General features: G+C 34.8%; 2 protein-coding genes and 1 long non-coding RNA gene across 4 annotated transcripts in view; all 3 read right to left on the minus strand.

Moving 5' to 3' along the window:
• Positions 1-1092: 1092 nt before the first annotated feature.
• LOC149086337 (uncharacterized) lies at positions 1093-5135 on the minus strand. Its single transcript, XR_016192693.1, has 3 exons — positions 5099-5135; positions 1776-3985; positions 1093-1355 (listed from the first exon to the last, which is right to left on the minus strand). It is a non-coding gene; the product is annotated as an uncharacterized LOC149086337 (long non-coding RNA).
• Positions 5136-5142: 7 nt separating this feature from the next.
• LOC149086338 (THAP domain-containing protein 2-like) lies at positions 5143-9867 on the minus strand (the record flags this gene model as incomplete). The annotated part of the gene is made up of 2 exons (XM_089232361.1): positions 9562-9867; positions 5143-5262 (listed from the first exon to the last, which is right to left on the minus strand). Coding segments are annotated over exons 1-2 (411 nt in total), but the record flags the coding sequence as incomplete, so codon positions are not given.
• A 4367-nt stretch (positions 9868-14234) lies between these two features.
• The window catches only part of LOC149086339 (uncharacterized), a 138940-nt gene continuing 136500 nt past the window's right edge, over positions 14235-16674 (minus strand). The window contains exon 7 of one of the 2 annotated variants that reach the window (XM_089232386.1): positions 14235-14520. In XM_089232386.1, coding sequence (XP_089088512.1) covers positions 14465-14520 — 56 coding nt within the window. In that variant the 3' untranslated portion in view covers positions 14235-14464. The remainder of the gene's footprint in view (positions 14521-16674) is intronic. The other variant, XM_089232385.1, reaches the window with a different exon arrangement.

Below are 16674 nucleotides of genomic sequence, written 5' to 3' on the forward strand. Positions count from 1 at the left end.
CCAAAATGGACATAATGACCATTTTATCACGTCATGTTTGAGACATTTTATGACTTCCAAAAAACGTTTTTATTGACGTCAGGCGACAACTTGGGTTCTGAATCAATGCTGAATTATCATTCAATGGAATTATTTCTTTCACTAATGCAGAAATTATTTCTTTTATTAATGCTGGAATTATCGCTTTCATTTATTTTGGAACTGAAATCATCTTTCATTGAAACTAGAATTTTTCTTTCATTAATTCTGGAATTATCACTTTTATCAATGCTGAAATGATCTCTTTCATTTATTGTTTTAAACTCCTATTTATGCCATATGAAAATAACGGAGGATTATTTTCATATGGCACTTACTCGCTTTCACCGAGTCACATGATCTTCCGACCAATGAAGTTGTGGACGACATTCTCAGCACTTGCCAAGGTGAAGACCGCTGACGTCATACTCCCTCCAGCTCGATGTAAGACGCCTTCATATACGAGCGGAATCATCAGGCATTCTGGTCCTCGCCGAAGGGTTGCTGCACGAAATCGTCGCTTCGGAAATGACCGCCAAACAGAGGGGAAAAAAAATCGCGTCGGTAAATCTGGCATAGCAACCTAACAGAATTCCCCTCGCGCTAAAAATGCTTGGCAAAAGCGTATGGAAAATACAATTTGTGGGAGAAACGAGGAATTTCAAGGAACGGATTAACTATGGGAAATAATCCACGTTTCACGAAATTATTGGTAAACAGGTTGAATTCGTAACAGTTCGTGTGATGACGATCGTGATTAATCTTAAACACAAAAGTATATAGCAAAAAAAAAAAAAATTCTTAACTTTTTTTCAGTTTTTTTAGTGAAAATAAAATATTCCTATATATCCCTTACCCCGATCCTTAATTTCAGGATAAAAGTGGCATACAAAAATATATATATAGTCAATTTAGATTACATTAAGAAAATTTCTTCTGGATATTAAATGATTGTGTGAAGTTAAGGATTTGATAAACTACTGCCTCTAGATATTGGAAATTTAGTAAAAATATTTTAGGAGCATTTATTTTATCAGAATTTTCTTCAGTAAATTACAAATTCTGAATAGCACACACAGGTTCAATAATGTAAATTGACGAGCTCAATGAGTGAATAAATTTATTTATTAAAAAAATATTCAAACATAATGTACATAACTGATGAAAGCAAGATTTTACAAATATCATTCACAATTTCACATATTTTTCTACACCATGTAATCAATTATTACGCTGCTTTAGAGTACCAGTAAACTTTGGGAATTACAAAAAAAATATGCTTAAATAATAGAAATATAGTTCTTTTCTTGAAACTGTGTGACCCAACAGCAATTAATCTGGAAAAAAAAAAATATATATACATATATATACATATTCAAAAGCAATACTTTAAGAGAGCCAAGATAAAAACTCTACTGAAAATTGAAAATTACAATTATGGCAAAAAAATAGTCTACGCGTACAATGGTAAATACCCATATTTCGTTATCTTTGACCCCAGTAATAGGTCAATACAGGGGCGCAACAAAATACTTTGTCCCCCGGGCAAGCCAGAATTTTGGTACCCCCTTGCATGTAGAAACAGTTAAAGGGTGAATTCTGCACCCCTTCTGGTCCAGCGCCTGGGGCACCAGACCCACATGCCCCCCCCCCCCCCGGTTGCAGCCATGGGCCAATAACAAGCTAATCTTAAAATCCTAATAAATGTATAAAAACATCACAACATCAGGATAGATAATCACCAATAAAATACACACATTGATTCCTTTTAATAAATACATTTGTCTGTAGCTAGTATCCTCCGAACCAAGCTTTCTCTCCTCATCTAAAAAGTAAACAAATAAGCAATGACGAGTAAAAATGAAACACAAACTTTTCTTAAAAATATAAAGACACTGAGGCTCTATAACATTATTAGTGTAAGTGCATAATGTAATTTTTTCTGACACCACACGGTAATTCATTGTGTACAATAGATAGATGCCGATACGTGTAGCAAACTATTTTCAGAATTTTACCATTACTCATCCAATAATTTAAAAGAATAATATAGAAATTGCAGGTGACTAAAAGATGAAAAAGACAAATTTATGTGAAGATATTCAGATAAATTTCACTTAGTTTTAGAATCTTTCAAATTTCTTGTATTCAGAGGAATGAATGTGTGAAATGATGTTGGCAGAGTGATAAATAGTTACACCTGCTCACTCACTAAAGTGGGGGAGCCTATTTTATAACTTCAGTACCTGGATTGAGTATATATATAGCTTAGTTACCATATAGCAGGTATTATATTTCTTAAGATAGTTTACTAGACCCAATAATTAAAAATCTGTCTTTCATTATATATTGGTCATATCAACAAAATATGACAAAAATATTTAAAAAAAAAAGTTATCCATATATAGGAGACAGGCATTTGATAAAAACACTCCTCTTTTTTCCTGAGAATGAACCTAGTTAGTTTCTGAATTAATTTACCATTCTAACTGATTTAAAAGGAGATTCAAGTGATGGCTATATTCGTGAAAGGATGACGTCACTCTCGGCTACCATGCGAGTTTTTCTTTTCTATCTGGCTGTTGTAAAGATGCATTTTTTTTTTTTTGGAAAGAGAAAATTCAACTGCCTTTGTGGGGAATCTAATGCCCTAGACCACAAAAGCAAAAAAAAAATATTAAAAAAACCTTTGTATTGTAGCGGAGAGTGACATCATCCTTGCATGTCACCATCTAGTGGCAGCAGTTGTGAGCTTTGGCCTGAATTGTGTCCGACTGTCCATGTATGGTCCCGTTCAATGCACATGAGCCCCAAGGAAAGATGGAGATATTCTTTGCCTCTGTAGTCTAGTGCGTTCACCAGGAATGTAAAAGGACTTGGGTTCGATTCCCTGCAAAGGCAGTTGAATTTTCTCTTTCCAAAACAAAATTCATCTTCTCAACTGCCAGTTGTTAAAAAAAAAAACACCTGCATATGGCTATATTCTTTGCAACCCTCTCAACACTAAATTTGATAGGTGGCAGCTGGTATTGCAGAACTTGAACCAATCCTTCCCAAATGTCACGATTGGGGGGAAAAAAAAGCTGGGAAAATTTTCATTTGACTATAAACTATTGATAAAAAATATTTAAAATTGTAAAAAAAAAATAAACATGAAAGTACACTGGCCCAAAAATATAAATTACAGAAAAAAATCTGTTTTAAGAGAGAAAGTTATTTTTACTTTGAAAAATGGGGTGGTGACAGCCAAGAGAGGGCATTTCTTTAACAGATGAAAATTTGTTTCAAAAATCTATTGGTGAAATTAAAAATGGCGTGGTGGCTTCTTAGAAACTCGAATACAAATATAAAGTGATGGACAAAAAAAAGTATGGTGTCATATATACTTGATGTGAATTTCTGCAGACACAATTCGGGTCAATTTCATGAGAAGCACCCATACACTTTAAATGTAGGTGCACCATTTCTTTCATAACTGCCGTAAAATTATTCATATCAAGCAATTATTTCTGGGAGGAATCCACATTGTTCATGGGGGGGGGGGGTGGATTACTTGCAACAGAAGAGCATCTACAACATTCTAAACATGCCACAATGTCCAACTCATAACCACAATATCTACCTGAATGCTTGCAACTTTGCGATTAATAGTGCTGTATGAGGGAGCAGGATACCCAGTTGACCTCAAGTAATTGTAGCCATGCTTGCCTAAAGCAAAACGTAATTTTAAGCCGCGAACAATCTCTGCACTAGACCACTGGGAAATGGACTTATGGTTTTGCCCCAAGACACTAACTTGCTCTGATGACAAGAATGTTCCCACTTTGTTGTTTATGCACTCCAGATTTTGCCTTAATTTTTCATTTTCCTCTTGCAACTGCCTAATCTGAGCTTGAAGGTCTTCTGGGTTTTTTGAGGTTGATGGTGCTACCTCCTTAATAGGTTCCCTAGTAATGCTTTCAAAATGCTGTAAAAGAAAGAAAAGAAAACATTATTCTAGAAAAGTGAAATTAATAGACCCAATAAATAGTTTAATAGGGCTGAAGTTGTTTTATAAAATGTTTGTGTTTCTGAAATTAAATAAATGGTGTGAAGGTTTGCATTCATATTTCATTCGCCACAGCCATTTGTGCAAGAGAATGCAATTCTTTAATAACTGTATCCCGATTATATTTAGTATTATACAAATTAGCAGCACCAAAAAAGTAAGAACTGTTAATTTTTGGCCATAAACCTTACTGAATGAAACAGTTAACTAGTGTATTTTCTGGCTTTATAATGACTAGAGCCCGGATTATACGCACTAAACAAGTGGCAAAATATGCTCTAAAAATATGCAAATATGCACTTAAAAATTCAAAAAATATGCACTTAAAATGCAAAAAATATACACTTAAAATGCAAAAAATATGCACACACACATTTAAAAATGCAAAAATTTGTACTTAAAATACCAAAATGTGCATCAAACACCTCAGAATATGCATTAGAAATCTTGAAAAGTCAAAAATTCCGAAATATGTATTAAAAAAATGAGAAAATCATGCAAAAAATAAGCTGATGTGTTTGTAAAATGCATCTTTTCTATTTCTTAGTGCATATATGTATTTACTTACAAAAAATACCCCCTCTTATGACTACATATATTGCATATGCAAATATCTTCATATTTTTACTGAAGCATTTTTTTAATTTTCAGTTTGTTGTAGCTGCTCAATAACGAAAATAGCATTAACCAAAGAATTTCGACACTATTTCTAAAAAAATTTAACACTTTGACATATCTCTAGAAATAGCCTTTACAATAAAACGGTTAATATTATTCGTAAAATACTTCATAAATTTCACCTGCGGGGTGAAAAAAAACCCCCAAAAAATTAATTAAAAAAATTGAGTGAGCTTAAACAAACCTTCAAAAATATGCACTTATTCTGAAAATTCTTTGATTTTATGCATTTATATGCATTAATGCTAAAAAAGGCCAAAATATGCAAATGCATATGCACATATGCATTTGCATATAATCCGAGCTCTAATAATGACAATTGAGAAAATAAGGTTATTTGAGAATATCACATACATAATCATCACTCAGAACTTTTGGAAGGCCTATATTCTTCTTCGTTGAGGAGTAAGAAGTTTCGGTGGGTTAGGAACCTGGAACAAGGTTGGCACAGCAGTTTGCTTTAACTTCTTGCAGCCATCTTGCCTTTTCAACTCATACTGGTTTTCTTCAAAATGTACCTAATTTAAAAAGGGACAATAACGAAAAATTACCACACAGCTTTTTTTATACCTTAATTCAAAGTAATGTCAGGTAAGTGCATATTGCATCACACATAAGAATGATAAAACAGCATAACATACATATTTTTAAGTGATTAATATGGTACAAATATTAACGTCCAAAACAGTCAAAATTCCTTTTAAGGGATACACATCTGTTTTTCAAAGATGAAAAATTCTGCCCCAATTTCTCAGAATAGGAATTGAAATCTTCATTAACCATCATAACTAATCTCTAAATACTGGACACTCATGGAATTCTTAATACCTATCCTTAAAGTATTTTCTTCAATTACAGTAATGGGGATGTCTGAATCTGCTCTAAAATAACGCATCTGAATTTCCAGTAAACATAGTAAATAGCCTATTGATATCCTAACAGGATCTAAGAAGAAACCTAATCTAAAAGGATGCAAGCACCTTTACTTTATCACTAACAAACGTTGCATAGATTTGGACCTCCCGCAGTCTTCCGTACTCTTCCACGAAGCTGGGCTAGAAGAGATCTCATCAAAAGGATAAGTCCAGTGGCAAATTTCTGGTGCTCATTCACTAACAAAACAGTGTAGACTTGACCCTTCCACTTACAAAATTGCCTAGATGTGTATTGAGTGAGCTGTGTAATATAGAGCTTTTCTATGAACTTGTGAAAAAGAGCTTGAGATGGACGATCTGACTGAAATCTGTAATCCCTATAAAACACTCCCTACTAATCCCTGCCATTCACAATACTTGCTCATGAGTCTTTTTCTTCATTTAGTTAAAGGAAAAAACAGTTACTTGTAGCAGGACTTGACAAATCCCACCAGGGCGCCATGGCGATGAAATGCCATTACAGATTTTATAAAGTAAATCATGTGATAAGTAAATTTGAGTCTTTTTATTTCAAGGCAGCATGTGTCTCTTAAAGTAGGAAAAAGATATAGAAAGTTGAAAAAAAAAAAAAAACATTATTCATTACCATTTTATTTGAGATTAAGATCACCCTTGGCTCCTAAGAAGTTTGACTGGCATTAATTTTTTTTCCCTCTTGATTTGTCAAACCCTGACTTACATTTTTTTTGTTTGTTTACATTTTATATTTCGTATATCATTGAATCTATTGTGTACTTTTGTTTTACACATTACCAGTTTATTATTACTTCCATAATTTTTTTCATGCATGGTTATTTGTTTCTTGTTCAACGAAATTATCCTTTAATTAATCAAATTAGCAGTACATCTAAATGGTATGAACAGAGTTTTTGGAACATAACCAAGGTTGTGTGATGATAAAGGAAAAATATCAATGGAGATGTATTCCACATACTAGAAAGATAGGATGCAACAGTTCATATCTTTATCTTTAGTATATATTATCAGTGTGCTTACAATCTGGTCAATGAACTTAAAACCATTTTCTTGAAATGGGGAAAATTCCACAGATGAATAATTATAATAATACCACTTAAAACAATGGAGGCAGCACAAAATTTATATTGACGTGCAGTGTTTTGTGTGATTTGTTGTGAATTTGTGTATTGTGATAACGGACATCAGAAATAAGTGAATGAAAAAAAAAACTGATTTTCAAAAAGGTTTTTCTTGCTATCATTATAACGTGTTTCGCAATTGCATATCTATGCAATGAGATATGGTGGTGACAATTGACGAAACTTCGTCTACTGAAAATTATGCACACATTGTTGAGCTTAATACTCATTTAAAAAAGTAATTGTTACGCATCTTTTGTATCACACTTACCAGAAAATCTGTTCATGCTAATGTCAATGTAAAAAAATATTAACATTTATAATGCGTTTTGACGGTTATAATGTCAATTTCTATCTTTTTATCTTTCTCATAGTAATTGCTAATTTGCCTCAAATATTACTCTCAGAACATATTAAATAGATAACAGACTGCAAAATAAATTCAATTGAATTTTTACCTCATCAGTTTTTTAATCTATGGCTTTTTTTAATTTGCTGAGCATCCAGTGTTTGAAGCGGCAGGCTTTTCAAAGCATTAAAGGGATAAATAAAAGTAAGATAGCAATATAAAAAAACAGTACGTTTTGAAGTTATTTTCATGTGTCTGTATGGTGTTGGGTCTGAGAAAAAAATGTCAACATTTCTGCTTCACAAGACTTAAAGGCATTTTTCTCAAATTGGTTACTGGCGAATGATTTGACATTGTTATGCAATTTTTCACACTTACTAAGCTATTATAGGGATATAGATAGAATTTTTGAGATTCATTGAAAATTTTAAAAATGTTTAAATTTAAGAAAAATTATAAAAATGTCTAAAATTTAAGAAAAATTATAGAAATGTCTAAAATTAAAAAAAAATAGAAATTTTAAATTCCGAATTTGAAAAAATTACTTTCCATCATACTTTCTTGAAACCCCAAAGAAATTAGAATGTATTATTCTTGAGAAAGAAGAAAAAAACAGTTTTTGCATGGGCAAAATTTAATCCATGAGGTGTTTGTTTCAAAACTCATGCATGTAGTGCGAGTGAAAAAATTAAAAACCTTTTTCCAAGCAAGATAATGATTTAAGCTGAACATGCAATTAATTTTAAAACAGTAAGATTAAATTAATTCTTTGTAATTAATTTGCAAAGTAGTCACTGCATGTGCCTTGCAGGAAAGAGAGAGTGCTCACCAGTCCAGTAACACAAACTAATGATACCAATCACAATTTTGTAGTCTGTTAAAAGAATTATGGGGGACAGAAAATGAAATCAATTGAAATACGACGTCTATCACATTAATTTTTAATCCCATTAAATTTGATTTTCAGTGAAGATACAATTTTAGCTAATTACTCCCAATCTGCAAGCGATAAGTCGCCAAACCAGCAGAGCTCACTACAGCAAGCAAGGATGATTGAAGAACCTATTTCCAACTGATTTGAAATCACCTTGTTCTCTTAGTTGAAAATGCCAAAATTAAAACATTTCTATTTTCCACAGAAATATCGCATGAAATTTTGCCTCAAAACATAACAAAATAAGTTAAAATTCACTATAACAGTAATTTACACAAAAATTACCACGTTTTTAAGACAAATAAATCACACTGGTCGAATGGTCGACGCGTTTCGGCTCTTCAATGGAGAGCCGTCATCAGGACCTCGTGGTCAGAACTCACACGAATGAAGAGTGATGTTTACGTCTGGTCGTCCGAAGAGTTCGCCTTTGTATTTGCTGCGTCCGAGTGGTCTTTGGATGCGAATTGGGGAGCCATCTGTTGTAAAGTGTTGAAAGTTTTTTCACGACTGAGGTTAATAAAGCCTGTCCAAGCTGACGAAATAGGTGGTGTGTTTCTTCCATCATTAACGAGGAAATTCTGGCATGTTCTGATGAAATATCCCTCGAGAAAATTCAATTCCGAATTGTGTGTTGCTTTTTTAAAAACAAATGCTTTGTCAAAATCAAAATGATGTCATGATGAATCAAATGAAAATGATGAATCAAATGATTCACATCATTTTGATTTTGACAAAGCATTTGTTTTTAAAAAAGCAACACACAATTCGGAATTGAATTTTCTCGAGGGATATTTCATCAGAACATGCCAGAATTTCCTCGTTAATGATGGAAGAAACACACCACCTATTTCGTCAGCTTGGACAGGCTTTATTAACCTCAGTCGTGAAAAAACTTTCAACACTTTACAACAGATGGCTCCCCAATTCGCATCCAAAGACCACTCGGACGCAGCAAATACAAAGGCGAACTCTTCGGACGACCAGACGTAAACATCACTCTTCATTCGTGTGAGTTCTGACCACGAGGTCCTGATGACGGCTCTCCATTGAAGAGCCGAAACGCGTCGACCATTCGACCAGTGTGATTTATTTGTCTCAAAAACGTGGTAATTTTTGTGTAAATTAAAACCAGGCAAAGTTACTCATTTTTTTTGTGATAATAACAGTAATTCGTGGTAGTAGCGATAAATCGCCAAACTAAGAGCCGAGAAAGTGAGCATTCCACGATAAATTCATAAATAATTTGAATTTAAATTAGTTCTCTTGGTCAAAATTATGTACCTATGCATCTTTTCTCTTAAATCAAGCGGAACAAAAAACCGGGAAAATGATTGAAAATCATTTTTTTATATCGAAACACAACACGTGGGCAATGGCGCCAAATATCGTCTGCTACCTCCAAACGATTTATTTTTTCATATAGTTCTCATTTAAAATCATTATCACAAATACGATTTTGAAAAAATAAAATTCACACAGAATAATTAAATTTAACTCACTTCACACAGGCGAGCTCCGTTTCCTGGTATGAAATCGTCTCTCCTGGAGTTCACGATCCACTTCGCGCGTCGTTCTTTTTCCGCCGGAAATCTAAACATTCTAAAACCTTTTTTGTCGGAATTGGAACACTTTGGAGCCGAACAACAAGGCATTTCTGAAGTTATTTCACGAAAAAAATCGATAAAAACAACTAAAAACACAATAAATTTAACTAATATATAGGAGCGTTGAAAGGACCCTACAATGCGATGATAGTAAGCAGTGCTACAAAAAGGACCAGAATGCCGCATGCGCCAGCCTGTGTATTAAGGAGTTCTAGCTCGATGGTGCGAACGAAAGGTGTATTAAAGATTGATCTTAAGCCGCTTTGGTGCAAACATAGTGTGTCCGTATTTTAGATTCCGAAAACCCGCTTCGTCTCTGATTGGTTAAATATCTGAACTTTTTTAGTTTGAAATTTGGTTTTCAACAACGATTGATTAATCAGAGACGATGCAGGTTTTCGGAATCTGAAATAGACGTACTATGTTCACACACAAATGCAGGAAATTCACATCAGAACCAGTATCTTGATGTGAATTCTACAAAAAAACCGGAACATACACAAAAGTTTTTTTTATAAGTTACAGTAGTAACACCGAGGTTGACGTCACAGCATGACTCAAATGACGTCATCGAAAGCAAGAGTTGAAGAGGGAAATTTCAGAGAACCTCGATTGGCGGAGAAGCACCAAATTTTCTCGGAAAATTAACGTTATGGCGCAGTATTAGCAGGAAATTGCTAATGGCACAGCAATCCCATCAGTGGAGGATCATGATTTTGGGAGGCCCCAGGCGCAACCTGATCTGGAGGCCCCCTATCAGGGGCGGATTAAAGGTAGGGGCTGTCACCCCTCCCCCCCCCCCCCGAGAGCAGAAAAATTAAATGGAAAAAAAAAATGTTTTCTACGTTTTTGACTGAATAACAAACCAAGAAAATAAATTTGCTTAAAAAAGGAGGAAAATTCAGAATTTTTTCCAAAAAAAATCAGAACCGTCCTGAAAAATTGAACACATGGTCACAACCACCGCCCCCACCCACAAATTTGCGTTTATCCACCACTGCACCCTTTTGGCCCTAATAAGAACGAGATGGTTCACTAAAATGAACAATATTATGAAAATCATAACTTTTTTTTTTATTTTTGCATCACCAAAACCATAAACACAAAAATAAGATAAGGAAATATAATGATATTCTCTGGTACTAGATGAAAAATAATCACACTCCCATTAAAAAAAAAAATCACAGTAAAATTCTGCATCATATTTTTAGTAATCTAAGATGTCCATCCTGGTGCCTTCAGCCACACGGCAAAAATGGAGATCCGTCATAGTTTTAGTAATTTAATATTACTGATTAATAAAGATTTGATAATATCTCAAATATAATATATTTAATTTGATATAAAGATACTGATAATATTTAATAGAAAAACATTTCTTCAATAGAGGGAATAGAGGGAAGAAATTATATCAGAGTAAATATAAGAATTATATTTTTAATGGAAGAAATTAGTTCAGAATGAATTAAATTTAATGAAAGAAATGATTTCAGAATGAATAAAATTTAATGAAAGAAATTATTTCAGAATGAATAAAATTTAATGAAAGAAATTATTTAAAAAATTTTTTTTAGAAATTATTATTTTTTATTTGTTTATTCTATTTTATTTTTACTATTATTGTATTAATTATTATTATTTTCTCTTTCAGCCACCTCGTTGGGCACTCTGCCTGTTGTGGCCTTTGCATTATTTGTATTCAGAGTGAATAAAAATCTTCTATATTATGCCCCCCCCCCCCCGTTTCGCTTAATAACGAAAAATGCCACAGTATAACATTGTGGCCCGCGTACTTTATAAAATGTTTCAATATGGCCTGCTATGCCTCAAAGGTTGAAGACCCCTGCAGTAGACTCTCGCTAATCCGGTACGTATTAGACCACGGTGTGCCAGATTTTACCGAAATTGCTGGATTAACTTTGAAGAAACCCATTGAAATAATATATGAAATTTCGTGCAAAGACATAGTCAGGACTTGATCAGCAATTAAGAAATATTAGAACGTGTTAAGGGGTTAGGGCATCAGGAGAAAAGTGACACCACACCACCTAAATATCCTGGACTACTGGATTAGAGCACGACCGAATTCTCGAGAGACTACTGTAGTTGAATTGAAATGCTCAAATAAAAATTTATCAGATAATTTATATATTTTTAGTTTTGCTTACCGTTATTTTTGGAGATTCTGCAATCTAAATCCTAAAGGAAATCTTGAGGATCGGCATGAAATTTTTTTTCATTACAATTACATTAACAATAAACACTTTTCGGTCTGACACAAAGATGTTGTCTACCCAAGCCTCCTTGACCAATCCAAAAATGTAGCTCTTTTTTTTTAGAAAGAAGGAAAAGAAACCCCCTTGATTTTTTTCAGCCGGGGAGGGAGTGTTAAAAGAGAAACAGAAAAATCATGTGATTCAGAATGCATGTCATTCAGCATTCATTTCAAACCCCACTTTTTTTTTGGTCATATGGTCGTATGGTTCCAGTCATAGATTGCAAATGTATATGTTGTTTGAACCAGCTTATAGTATTTCATTCAAACAAGTGGGAGACAAAATCACAATAAGAGCTCTACTACATTCATTTTAATTAGTACGAGTGTCTCTTCCTGTTGATGTCGCCGCTTGCCAATAGCCATCCATTATACTGTATACAAAAGCTTACACCAAAGCTGTCGTATTATCGGCGCCCATAAAAGCATTTAATACTGTGGAATGAGACATCTGTTTATGCCTTCACTCCAATTTTCATTTCAGACAGACATTAGGACCTGCTGTTCTCACCCCTCCTCCTGCTTGTGCCCTTAGGGAAATACTGTTTGAAAATGACCCTCCCTGAATGATCGCTTTACAATGTCTCTTCTTTCTTTGTCGGGGAAGAACTGGCCCTTGAGAGCTGCGTCTTGTAAATTGTTCTTTTCTTTCAGTTCCCGTTTTTCTTCCATAACTCTTATACGTACAGTATACATTAAAAAAAAGGGGAGAGCAGATACTGTACTTAGTTCAAGAGATTTGTTGATGCGCATGTAAATTCATATGTAGGATGAAGCACACAACTATTTGGAGGCCCCCCACTCTGCCGAGACCTCATGCGCCTGTGCGGTAATCCGCCACTGAATTCCATCCCTGAATATGCCCCCCCCCCCATTTTGATGTGAATACACCTTTTAATTATCTGAAGGTAGTGGGTGCATTCACAAAAAGTTGTGATGAAATTCTTTAAATGCTCATTTCTCAGGAAGTATCCAAAAGCAATGGTAGCATCAGATGTACATTGCAAAGGTGCATTCAATGAAATGACTCCGGTTTCAATATCTCTTTCTATCTGGACATGTTATGGAGAACGGGAAAAACTAAACGTGAGAGAAAAGAACATTTTTTTGTTTAGGTAAAAGAATGCCCCCGGAGACGAAGGGGCAACAGGGTCCAGGGCAAGTCTCAGAGAATCCAACTCAAGAGGACTACATTGTAAAGAGCGCTTTATTATTTGTAATGTTATGGAGAATGGGGGAAAACGAAACTTTTTCTCTCACGTTTCGTTTTTCCCGTTGTCCATAAGACACCAGGTTCACTTCCCGATTCAAAAAAATCTATAGCAGTTCACAACGAAAATTGTCGACATTGGTATAGTTTTTTTAAGCTATTCCAAAGCTGATGATAATGAAATTATATCAGTATCTACCAGGATTGTGGGTTTTTGACGTCCAATAACTAAGTTTGACTAAGGATAAGTTACAGGAGTTTCTTAAGCTACAAGTACAAGCTAGCATAGCCAAATTAAATGACATTTTGGTTCTACAATTTAGTATTTTGATTGCTAGATATATTTTAATGTTATGCACAATAAAAGTATCGTTTTAAGTATCAGTGATTATCTAGATAATTTAATAACAGAAATCAACATTACATATATGATGTAATAAACTTTTTTTAAACACTTATCTGTTGTGTAAAAAGAGTACAGCAGATGGCTTATATCAAAGCACATATATAAGCAGTTGAAGAAATTTTGGAAGGTCAAGAATCATCTTGAATCAGAGAATGTCAAATATCCATAATTTCCCTTCAGTGTGGTTATGCTAGGCTTTATTCAAACTATATTATTTTATAAGAAAAACCCCAAATATAATTGATTTCATTAATTAGACCAAAATAATTCGGTAGAGTGTGGAAAATTATTTTACAATCATATTAAATATTTATTCTTTGTATAACAGTCACTTTAAACATTACATGCAATTAACATTCCAATTACACTCCAATGGGAATTTTTATATTGAAAAGCAATATTTGAAGTTTTTGACATGACAGTTTAAACCAGCGGTTCTCAACCTTTTTTTTTGACTCACTGAGCCCTTTCTGGTAAATAATTTCTATGGAGGAGCCCCGTAGGCCTATTTTTAATTCATTCATCAGTTACTAATTTATTATTATTCAAAAATACTTATAATTATTTTTTCCGAATATGCTAGTAAATACACTGATATTTGATCAACCAATTTCGAACTCAATGATCTCTTGAATAAGCCTTGACCAAGCAGCATTGTATAAATAAACAAAACAATTTCCATACACATATTTTATTATATATATATGGTCACAGAACAGTGTGAACAATTGTTCTCATTAATTCTTGAAATGCTGTGAAGATATTTTTTCTCTGGGTAAAGCAATTTTAATTTATAAAAGCTCTTTACTCTTCTCTTATATTGCAACATAGTATAGATCAGTAAAATGCCAGAACCTTGTTTGACAGGCACGTGACTGCAAAATACCTCCATGTTTATCAGCAATAACTAGAAGTTTGTAGATGTGCCATCATCTATACTGTTGAATAAGTCATCCATATCATCTAAAAAAATATAGATAGAGCTAATCATTTGAGGGAGTATATGATTTACAGATGAGCATTGTTTTACTTAACACTAGAAGGGGCAGGAATATACAGTATACCTACACTGGTGTAAGAAATTAAGAGCATTTGCAGACTTGGTCGATTATCTCTAGAACCACTGTACCGATTTTAATGAAATTTGATATGTACATGCATTGATAAAATAAAAACAAATAACCATTCAATAATTGTAATACACACGCATGATCGTGCGTAACACTCGTTGGAGTTGGAAAGTATGAAACAGCGGTTGCAGAATAAACAAAAAAATGGGTTAATAGATGGGTTAATAGGGGGTATGGTCCCCTCTTACAGATATACAGGTCTCGCAGCGTGATTTTATGCTTGAAATACAAATATACAAATACAAATATAATGCCACAACAGGCAAAATGCCCAACGAGATGGCTGGGAAAAAGATGCCCATAAAAATATGGATGTCATATATTTCTAAAATACAGCAACCCAATTAAAAATGCAATTAACAAAAATTATAAACAATATATACACATGATAAAATATTATACAATGCCCATAAAGAATACTTATGGTTGTCTTATTCTAAATATGGATAGTTTCTCGATTTACCCCAACATGCATATCGTATTTCTTTTTAAATGTGTCAATTGTGTTACAATTTACTACCTCTGGAGGTAAGCTATTCCATTTATTGACAACCCCGTTAGAGAAAAATTCCCAGTGACACCATAACCTTGCATTGTCCCTCACCAATCGATACTGGTGTCCCCTTGTAAAAGCAGTCAATTCGCGGTGTACTAAAAGTTCATGGTCCACCTATCCATCCCATTGAAAATTTTAAACACTTCGAACATATCTCCTCGACACCTGCGTTCATCCAATGTAAACATATTCAAAAAATGAAGTCTCTCTTCATAACTCAAGCCCTGTTTGCCAATAAGCAAACATGTAGCTCTTCTCTGCACCCCTTCAACCAAGTCTATGTCCCTCTGTAGGTATGGTCTCCAAAAGATTACAGTATAGTCCAGTCCAGGACGAACTAAGCCTCGAAAAAGCGGAAGAATGACTTAAACTGCCCGAAATAAGGCAGTTTATCATTTCCTGTGGCAATTGGTCCCACTCGTTCAGCAACACTGTTTTCATTCCCTGGATGGTTCCCGGAGGGCGGTTGCGACCTGGCTGGCCAATCCATCCGGCGAATATCCTCCTTCTCTAGAAAATCGTCAAGCAGAAGAGCTCTATGTGGCCTCGCGTTATCGTCCATTAAAATGAACTCAGGGCCAACTGAACCCCTGAAAAGGCGAACATAGGGCTCCAAGACCTCATCCCTATACCTCACACCAGTCACAGTGCCTCTTTCAAAGACATGGAGAGGTGTGCGGCCATCCAACATGATGCCTGCCCAGACCATTAAACCTCCTCCGCCATAATGGTCGATTTCGCAAACATTGGAGGGTAGGTAACGGGTCCCTGGTTCTCCCCATATGAACGTACAGTGAGCATCAGTGCTTAGGCTGAACCGGGACTCATCAGTGAAGAGAATGGTCGCCCATTGATCCACACTCCAATCTCTATGCTCTCTGCACCATGATAAACAGATTCTCCTGTCCGTAGAAGTGAGCGGGACGCAAACAGCAGGTCCTCTTGCAAACAACCCTCTCTCATTAAGTCTTTTGGAAACAGTCACCCTTGATACACAGGTTCCTGTGGCTGCATACAAGTCACGAGAGAGCTGAGAAGCTGTAGCACTCCTGTTACGCCTCCCTATAATCGACAAATGGCGATCTTCTCTGGCCGTCGTGGCTCTTGGACGACCTTGCCCAGGCTTTCTCTCGATGGATCTGGTATTCTGGAACTGTCATAAGTTACACACGACGCTGGGTGTTAAATTGAACTCTCTACAAATCTGGACTTGAGATTGGCCTGCTTCTAGCCTCCCCACAATTCGCCACCTTATTCCATCCGTCACGGTGGGAAAAGTAGGAGACTTTCCCCGCTTTGACAAAGAAGCGTGACATATTTTCAACCCAGAATTGTCATGTCAAATACGTGAAATTTGCTAAATGTAAATATAATTGTGTTTGTAGTGTGGAAAATATTTGAGCTTGTCTTTATATTATTGTGGAAAGCTGA

Source organism: Pholcus phalangioides, unplaced genomic scaffold, assembly GCF_987345545.1.
Source record: "Pholcus phalangioides strain wild (caught in Gottingen) unplaced genomic scaffold, Ppha-v1.0 ptg000005l_1, whole genome shotgun sequence".
Taxonomy (NCBI): domain Eukaryota; kingdom Metazoa; phylum Arthropoda; class Arachnida; order Araneae; family Pholcidae; genus Pholcus; species Pholcus phalangioides.